The following is a 10,041-nucleotide window of genomic DNA, read 5'->3' on the forward strand; positions in this document are numbered from 1 at the left end:
AGAGGGCAAAAGAGAAGGTGGAGTTTCTGCCTGAGAATTATGATGGATCCAGATGAGTTTGGGGTTTCTTCCTGCATATCTCTCTCTCTCTCTCTCTCTCTCTCTCTCTCTCTCTCTCTCTCTCTCTCTCTCTCTCTCTCTCTCTCTCTCTCTCTCTCTCTCTCTCTCTCTCTCTCTCTCTCTCTCTCTCTCTCTCTCCCTCCCTCCCTCCCTCCCTCCCTCCCTCCCTCCCTCCCTCTCTCTCTCTCTCTCTCTCTCTCTCTCTCTCTCTCTCTCTCTCTCTCTCTCTCATTTCTCCTAGCTCTTAGTGTAAGAGGGGCTAGGAGAAATGGATCGCTTTCCGGATATGGAATTAAAGCTGCTTCATTTCGTAGTTTCTTGACTCATTTAGAATACTGATTCTCATGTGGTTCAAAGATGACTATTTAAACTAAAGGCATTTTACTCGTTGAGTAAATTATTAGGGTGAAGTACTAGCCTTGAGGATAAACATCGTGACTTCCTTTCAGTACATAACATTTGTTACCTCAAATAGGCCAACAAAATATAAGTATACCTACAACAGTGATAATAATATAATGTGGTTTCAAAAGTCTTAAGAGGGGGAAGGAAAAGCCCAGAAATACATATTGTAAATTAAAACTACTCAATTAAAAATCACTAATGCATTATTAATAAGCTACAATCCATATTGAGAGCCAGTTTGGTTAAGGTACCAAGTTAGAAATGTGGAGACATGAAGTCCTTGGTGCTCTCTGAGCTCAGTTGTTTTCTTCCAGATGTTTCTTTACCCAACTAGATAACATCATCAGTGAGAGATGTGAGTTCTAATCCCAGCTAAGGCACACAGCTAGTTCAGTGTCCTTGGGCCAGTAAATTACTTCTCAAACCTATACAGAAAGCAGTAGCAAACTATTTCCAAAAAAATCTTACCAAGAAAATGACAAGAACTTGTCTAGAGAGTTGCCAGGAGTCAAGACTAAGTTGAAGGCACAAAGCCCTCCCTCCCTTAGCTGATACTTGATGATGGGGCACTTTTCCAGCACTGGGTGGCAGGCCCCTCCTTGCATAGGCATCCAAGCTGAAGCAGATTCTCAAGAAGAATAAGAAATGACAGAACAATGATGCTAACACTGCAACCAGATCTTACAATAATTCCAGATACCTATTTTGCTACCACATTTGCATCAATAGCACCACCACAGGCTCCAACAACTTCACACACAAGATTAGAGGTGCTCTTCTTCTGATGTGAGATATGCCTTGATCTGCCAGCAATGTTCCTCAGGATTCACCGTAAAACAATTGGGACAAGCTTTACACAGAAGAATTAATGGACACAGATATGATATCGGAACTCAAAACTAATAATGTCAGAGCATTTCAGCCTTCCGTGATCCTCCATTATAGATCTCAAAGTAACCAATTTGGAAAAAACGCACACTATGCCAGCTGAATTGAACAAGACATAGCTGAATTCATATACATCAAAAGTATTCTGGCTGACTCAGAAGGCTTTTAATATATTACAGATTGTTACATTTGATAAGGTACATGTAATGCATCTCACATATAACCTGTGTCTATCGTCCTCTCATTTTTCCTCATTTCACTTTAAATCCTACTGATGTCTAGACACTATTGCATCTGCTAAATGAGCTGCAGTTTATGAAAGCTTATGCCTTTTAATAAATTTGGTAGTCTGAAAAGGTGCTACCTGACGCCATCTGAATTTTGGTTGCTGTAGACTAACATGGCTTTCCTCTCACAATGCCTGCTTTTTATATCTTAGGGATTAAAATTTGGGATATTTGCCAGTACTGTTGCTAAGAAATTTCCCTAAGTTATCTCCACCATCTACAATACCACAAAGTTCTCCTATCTACTGCAATCTTGTTAGTGATTTCACAGTTCTAATGGCATAAGCAAGTGGTTCTAAAACCAAAGAGAAAAAGGAAAGAAAAGTAAAATTAGGGCATCCTCAACTGGTGTTATAAATTTAAAATAGGGAGAAACACGCTATTGATTTGTGATCTTGGGAGTTGAATAAAACAAGCTAAATACAACCCAAAATAATTTAAGAAATCACTTCAGAAATCTTCAAGAAATTATACTATTTTTTAAATCTGTATTTAAATAAAAATGCTGATTCATTTTCTCTATTTTGAACAAAACCAATTACTTAAAAACCTAATATTATCAGCTTGGTGGCCCTGAATTCACAGATGTCAGAGTAAGAAAAAACTACGATCTCTAAGATAGATAGATAGATAGATAGATAGATAGATAGATAGATAGATAGATAGATAGATAGATAGATAGATAGATGATAGATAGATAGATAGATGATAGAGATAGATAGATAGATAGATAGATAGATAGATAGATAGATAGATAGATAGATAGATAGATAGATGATAGATAGATGATAGAGATGATAGATAGATAGATAGATAGATAGATAGATAGATAGATAGATAGATAGATAAGAGAGACAGAGACAGAGAGATAGATAATGTGCCATTAAGTTGTGAAGATTGTCGTGTTTCTCCATGACAATCTATCCCTAACCTGGTCCTACAGGTCTTCCAATGTTACAGTCATCACCCTGTAACTGAGTCCAAACCCATTGCTGCTAGTCATCCTCTTCTCTTTCCTTCCATCTTTTCCACCATTGGATCCTTTTCCAGAAAGATAGATCTTCCCATAATATTCCAAAGTAGAATAATTTGAACCCGGTTGTTTGTTTTTGAAATGAGAACTGGGTTGATTTGCTCAATGACCTACTCACTGGTTTATTTTCTTGGCTATTCATGGTGTTCTCAGGAGTCTTCTCCAAAACTCAAGTTCAGAGGCTTCAATACGCTTCCTATCCTGCTTCTTCAAAACCCAACTTTCACTTCCAGAGTGTCGTAGGGCTCTCAAGGTTCTGATCTTTGTAGGTAGAAACACATCACGGCATTTGATTATTTTTTCCCCCAAGGCCTTCATGGCTGCCCTAACTGGGGCAAATTTTCTGAGTGCTTGTTTCTTTATTCTTGAGGGTTGATCCTAGAAAATAGAAGCTATTCACTCCTTCAGTATCTTCATTGCCAATTCTAAGGCTGGTTGTTCTACCCGTAGTTATTAGATTTGTCTTCCTTATACTTCATTTAGTCCCATTGTTTCCACTTAGCTCCTTAACTTTTATTATTACAGCTTGCAGATTCTTTGCATTTTCAGCTATCAAGGTATGTCATCAGCATAATTCAGGTTGTCAATTTTTCTTCCTCCAATTTTAAAACCATGCTACTGTAATCTTTTTCCAATCCAGCTTCCCTTAATATATATTTAGCATATAGTTTAAATAAATAAGGAGAGGGTATGCAGTCTTATCACACTTGCTTGCCAACCACGAACCAGTTTGTTTCACACTGTTAATATTCATACTATGGCTTCCTGACCTGTATATAGGTTTCTGATGAATACAATCTGAGAGTCCCATTTTTTGAAGTCATTTTCCATAGCTTGATGTGATAGACACAATTGAAGGCCTTGAGACCCTCACTTAAAATCTTACATCCCTATTTTTCAAAGAAATAAATTGTAACATAAAAGGTTTCCTGCCCTGCTTGGAAATATTGCAGAATAAGTTTTATTTAAACTGGAGGATAAGAATCTATACACCACCAATAAAATAGAAAAATAAGAACTCAATATTATAGAATATTTTCCTGGACCTATCAGGGTCATTAACCTTCTCTAACCGTGTAGATTAATTTTAGTCACAATTTCGTGAAGAGAAAAAGGTGAGGTAAGGTTAGTAATTTAATTTTGTGAGCTGTGGTAATTTTATATTTTGTAAAAAGAAGTCTACCTCATATGCTGGTAAGAAATTGGAACTTACATAATTTGAAATAGTTTATGAACAAGTCTAAAATGTATATCCACTTTCTGAGAAATATCATAAATCAAAGATTTGCTTAAATTTGTTTTAAGAAAAATACCAATAGCTTACTCTCCCCTTTCCCTTTATTATTGCCTTGTACAAAATAATATAATTTCCATTTTGGAAGCTTAAAGTTTGTTGAATTTATATTTTGCAGAAACCAGAGTCCCATATTGTTTTAGGAGATGGATGAGGAGCAGAAATGTTTAACTTTATCAGAAGCATTTGCAATAATATGACCTCAAATGAGGTCATATGCTTTAGCACTATCACATAACCAATTACAGTCATGAAATCCAACCCCTGTTAAATAAGGAAAAAAATCTACCATTTCCTGTTCTATCTGCTTAAATTATCATTCCACAGAGCTCTGTTGAGAAGCCATTAAAAGAAAAATCTCAATTGCTGTCACCTAAGGCAACTTGCTTCATAATAGTATGATTTGAAACAATTATGACAACTCTGGACAGTCCACACTTTTTTTTAGATTTTTATCCCATGTTTTTTCCCCACATTTGACTCAAGATGGTAAATCCACCTAATGCTCTTTCTTACTCTATTTTCTCTGCAGAAACACCCCCATGTGAGGTAAATTGGGTTGAGCCAAAGGGACTGGCCCAAAAGTCACCCAGCTGCCTTTTCATGCCTAAGGTGGGACTAGAACTCACAGTGTCTTGATTTTTAGATCAACACCTTAAACACCACACCAAAACAACTCTCCTGGCCAAATAAAGGCCACCTACTGCTCTTTAAGAGCAGAAGTGGACAATACCAATCTTCTCCCACTCACAGCCCAGCAAATGATTCCCACACTCGTGTTTTCCGATACTGATTCAGAGCTGCTGTTTTCCAACTGCAACCATCTTAGGCCCTTCAGAGGGGATGGCCTCTGTTGCCTTGTTCCAGTCTAGTAACAGCTCCAATGTTGTGTCTAACACACCCTGCTTCTCCAGGGGCTGATCTTTGCCTTCTGAAGTTCTTTCATCCTGGACTGCTGGGCTCTGCATTTTTTAAAATAATCTAGCAGCGATCCAATGATGGAAGGTTAAGTCCGTGAATTAACTTCCCTACTAAAAGTTCATGTATGCCTTCATTTGTGAGTTCATGTTGCATTCACCCTTTTCCAACTGCAGTGGGAACCCTTTCATTTTTTGTCTAGATTAGAGGAAGCATGTTGCCTTTGATTTTCCCTTCTGCACGTTGTACTGCAAAGCTTCTCTTCCTAGCCTTTTGAAATATATTTAAGAAATACTCCTATTGCATTTTGCTTCCATGAGGCTGAACTGCCTTGATGTAACATTTCTATGGACCTACAGAAGAACATTGGATCAAAAGAGCCACCTCTTCTTTATTGCCTTAACTACTGTAGCATGGGAGTCACAATAGTACCATAAGGTGGAGGGGACAAAAGTTCTAATTTAGTGGCAAAAGAAATAATGTGGGAAGGAGACATGCATCTAGCTATTGACACAGATCTCTGGAAGAAGTCAAGGAAAGGCATGGAGACTAGTGAGAGGGGAATACTCCCTTAAAGCAGGGGTCCTCAACCCTTGGGCTGCGGACTGATACCGAGGCATGGCTCGTTCAAACAAGATCCGGGCAAGCACGTGAGTATACTCTACTGCTGCATACATGGAATCATCCCCTCTCCCCCCCCTCCACCTCTGGCACTTCCAATCTCCAAAGCCAAAAAGGTTGGGGACTGCTGCCTTAAAGGAGATGACAGGTGGGATGGTCCACATGGAAGCCAGCCGATATGAAGAAGGAGCAGGAAAATGACCATTCAGGGGCCTTGCTTGACTGACTATCAGCCCAACCCAGGGCCAAGCCACTGCAATCCAGGTTAACATTGTTGAAGAACTTAAGAAGCCTCTGGGAAGATTCTGGTAGACAAACAGCTTAGGCTGTCATGTAGAATTACTTTATGTCACACAAAACTTCCAACGTTAGATGGAAGGAATGAGAGATTTCCCACAATTTCATTACGCTTCAATCTGCAGAAGAATGGCCAAGTGTATTTTATGATTCCATACAAGTGCAAAGCAAACATAAAAATGTACACTTTAAGCTCTTTAATTTCTATCTTTTCTCCCCTTTTCTTTCACATTTCTAGTCCTGAAATTTGCAGCAGTACACATAATGAAATATGAGCTTTGCTTTATACAGTCTCGGAAGCAAGGCAGGGATGAATAACAGTTATTAAGATTCATAGCACAAAATCAGGCTTCAGTGTTCAACATGGCTATCATGAGTTCTTCATAATCAGTAAATGCAGGATTTATTACGCTGAATATGTGCTTTGCTGAATTATAAATAATTCAAGATTCAGATTTTCATCTATATAGAATTTAGATTTTTTTTTAAGTACAGCTCTGATAATGCGGGTTCTGGCATCTGTATGATTAGTTTGCTAAAAGAATATTTACATATGCCTAAGTATGTTTTGATCTGTACAACTTATGAGCGAGGGCACTAGCCATTATGTATCAAGGCATTATATAATTGAGAAGATGCTGTGTTTGGGCACTGCTCTAACTGTGGATCAAAGACCTCATTGCCCAATTTTGGAATATCATTCTTGATTAAATTGTCTCTCATAACATGATAATTATGGTTACTTTCATGATCATCTTGATGTAAAAGATGATCTAGATGACTCTAGAAAGAGTACAGAGAAGAGCAACAAAGATGATTAGGGGACTGGAGGCTAAAACATATAGGGAATGGTTGCTGGAATTGGGTATGTCTAGTTTAATGAAGAGAAGGACAAGGGGAGACATGATAGCAGTGTTCCAATATCTCAGGGGCTGCCACAAAGAAGAGGGAGTCCAGCTATTCTCCAAAGCACCTGAAGGGAGGATAAGAAACAAAGGAAGGAAACTAACTAAAGAGAGAAGCAACCTAGAACTAGAAGAAATTTATTTATTTAATTAATTAGTTTTATATACTGCCCTATTCCCGAAGGACTCAGGGCGGTTTACAGGGCAAAGTTTAAAAAACAATATAAAAGTTAAAATAGAAATAGAATTAAAATAAATTAAATTAATTACTAGCCCAACAAATTAAAACAAAGTTTAAAACTTAAAACCCCTAAGTCCAGGCCAGATAGATCAAAGAGCCAGGTTTTTAGGTCCCGACGAAACGAACGAAGGTTGGGGGCGGTCCGGAGTTCCACAGGTAAGTCATTCCATAGGGCAGGCGTGCCCACAGAGAACGCCCTCCCTCTGGGGATCACCCGCTGGCACTCCCTGACCGGCGGCACCCTAAGGAGGCCCTCCCTATGGGAGCGCACAGGATGATGGGAAATTGATGCTGGCAGCAGGTGCTCCCTAAGATAATCCGGACCCATGCCATTTAGGGATTTATAGGTCATCACCAGCACCTTGAATCTCACCCGGAGGGCAACTGGAAGCCAATGCACCTCGCGGAGAAGAGGCGTTACACGAGAGTATCGGGAGACTCCCATCACAACTCGAGCGGCTGCATTCTGCACCAGCTGAAGCCTCCGAGTGGTCCTCAAGGGCAGCCCCATGTAGAGAGCGTTGCAGTAGTCTAACCGGGAGGTCACGAAATTCCCTGACAATTAGAACAATTAGAACAATTAATCGATGGAACAACCTGCCTCCAGAAGTTCTGAATGCTCCAACATTGGAAGTTTTTAAGAAGTGACTGGACAACCATTTGTCTGAAATGGTATAGGGTTTCATGCCTGAGCAGGGGGTTGGACTAGATGACCTCCAAGGTCCCTTCCAACTGTTTATTCTATTCTATTCTATTCTATTCTATTCTATTCTATTCTATTCTATTCTATTCTATTCTATTCTATTCTATTCTATTCTATTCTATTCTATTCTATCATTCCTCACTGCTGCTCAGAAATGCAGATTTTTCTTTTCTGAGCACAAAGGCAGACTTCTGTATTATGACTGGGAAGCATGCAGCATGTTAATAGTGTTGAATTATGTTGCATCGTATTGGTTAGACTGCAGCATTGAGATTTGTTTCCGCTTCAGATTTTTTCTTGGGAATAGACAACTGTTGCTTATTCATTTTTCTGCAAGAATAACAAACATCCAGCAATTTGCCAAATTGTCAGTATTCCAATATTTTCTCTTATCCTCCTTTATGCGTTTTTTTTATTGATCTGAGAACCAGGATCACAATAAAACTGAAGTGTCAGTATGTGGAGGATTTTATAGTTTATTACATATTTTAGTTATAAGTGTCCTCGTAGCTTCTGTCTCCTTTATTTCTTTGAATAGTGAAGGATAGTGACAGCGCTCTTTCTTTCAAGGCTAGCAATCTCTTTACATATGCATTTCTTTTCTGAGGCAAAGGTGGTGTTAGGTAATACAGCAGTAGGATATGCTACATATAACCTGCGTTTTAATTCCATTTGATTAGCAAAATTATTATGTAGATTTTTAAAAGTTTGATTATTCTTTGAAAAGTTTCCCAAGGAATCTAGAAGCAGCCCTTTTAATACATTATTGTTTGTAGATGGTAAATATATTGTATTTCATAAGGTGATGTTTTCTGTTGAAGGTTTTTATTTTTAAATGGAGCATGCGCTCCATCTAAAAAGAGAGCATCTCTTTTCTTCAAAGAGGGTTATAATTTCCATGTGCAAATTGATGCAGATTTACTGATTGATTCTTTTAATCAAGAAGCACTAAGGCTTCCATATAATAACATTATCCATTACAATTTACAGGAGTGCATTTCCTGCTGCGAAGGGATGATCTGCAATGTAGACATACCCACAAATCACACCAATGCTGTTTTTGCGATACTGCATGCCCGGAGGACATCAGGAGGTAGCAGACAAACTATTAGCATCTTCTTGCTGGTCATACTCATCATAGTTTTCAGGTTATGACATGACTCTCCTCAGGCAGAAGGAATTTGTTGTCTGGAGTTACATGAAGACAATCTCTGAGGAAGAAGGAGTTCTAAGAAGCCTGTTGTATGGATAAAAGCACTGCTGGGTATTTGAAGACTGCTGGCCATAACACGGTAACAAAGACTCAGATATTGGTGCCAAGAAAACCCAAGCATGATGGCCAGATATTATGTCAACATGACCAGTTACCAAAAATCTCAAGACTTCTTTATGTGGAGCTTAGAACAATTTGTGCTTTGGCACATTATTGTAGCAAGTTATTCCTGTACAATTTTGAAGTATTAAAATTCTTCCTCAGCTGAAATAATAGGTTTTCTGAAGTGGTGATACAATATTCTTATTTTATATCAAAATTCTTCCTAGTTTTGAGGGGTTCCCTACCTAGCTGTAATCCAAACCCATTTCTGATGTTGTTCCGACTTTTTGCTGTCCTTACTGTGGTCTCCTGTATTCTAATACTACAGTAGCCGCTGTAGTAGCATCATCGGATTGAGGGGGAAATGGATGGAAATGGTAATAGTTTGGTAATAGTCCATTTTGGGAATGGAGAAACCAGCATGTGTCTGACTATGCAAGTTTGGCTTGATGCAGTTACTATTAGGAGTTCTTCAAAAAGGTCGAACAGTTAGTTCCTGACCTCAAATGTCTATAACGAGACTGTGCCTTTTCTCCACGTTGCCCTTGCTGGCCATGATTTCCAAACAGTATCAGTATAGTAGGATTACCTCTTCCTGATGAGTTGCACTTATGCTGGAGGAGTGGGCACTTAACCAAACCATCTAGAGAAGTAGAGAATTCAGAACAACTGGTTGGTTTGCTCCCCACTGAGAAATATAAACAGGAAAGAGTTATGATAGGTAAACACAGAGTAATGGACTTCCAACTCTGTTTAAAGGGCACAACATTAAAAAACTTGTTTCCTAAGTGATCCAAGACAATTTAATGTGAATCGCCCTTGAGCTGTAGCTCAGTCTGTGAGGGAAACAACATGTGTGAAACTGATTTCAAAAGCCATGGAATTTAACGTTCTATTCTGTTAAGACTTGAAACTGTACAAAAAAAAACCAGTTGAGACTTGCACTGCAGTGGGTGTTGAATCAATTTTAAATAACAAACTGAGGTTGATGGAATTTCATGAATTCATGGAAACAGAATGTGGACAGATAGAAATAAGAATGGATACAAATAATAGAAATAAAGAAGGCTGGAA

At 38.6% G+C, this 10,041-nt stretch overlaps 1 protein-coding gene across 1 annotated transcript in view; it reads left to right on the forward strand.

Annotated features, from left to right (window-relative positions):
- LYPD6B (LY6/PLAUR domain containing 6B) overlaps positions 1-9,219 on the forward strand; it is a 103,761-nt gene extending 94,542 nt beyond the window's left edge. Inside the window, exon 6 of the mRNA XM_081314894.1 lies at positions 8,643-9,219. Within this exon, the coding sequence (XP_081171020.1) occupies positions 8,643-8,807 (165 nt within the window). The 3' untranslated portion in view covers positions 8,808-9,219. The remainder of the gene's footprint in view (positions 1-8,642) is intronic.
- Positions 9,220-10,041: the final 822 nt, after the last annotated feature.

The sequence above is a fragment of the Vipera berus genome (genome assembly GCF_964194415.1).
Source record: "Vipera berus genome assembly, chromosome: 1".
NCBI classification, from domain to species: Eukaryota; Metazoa; Chordata; class Lepidosauria; order Squamata; family Viperidae; genus Vipera; species Vipera berus.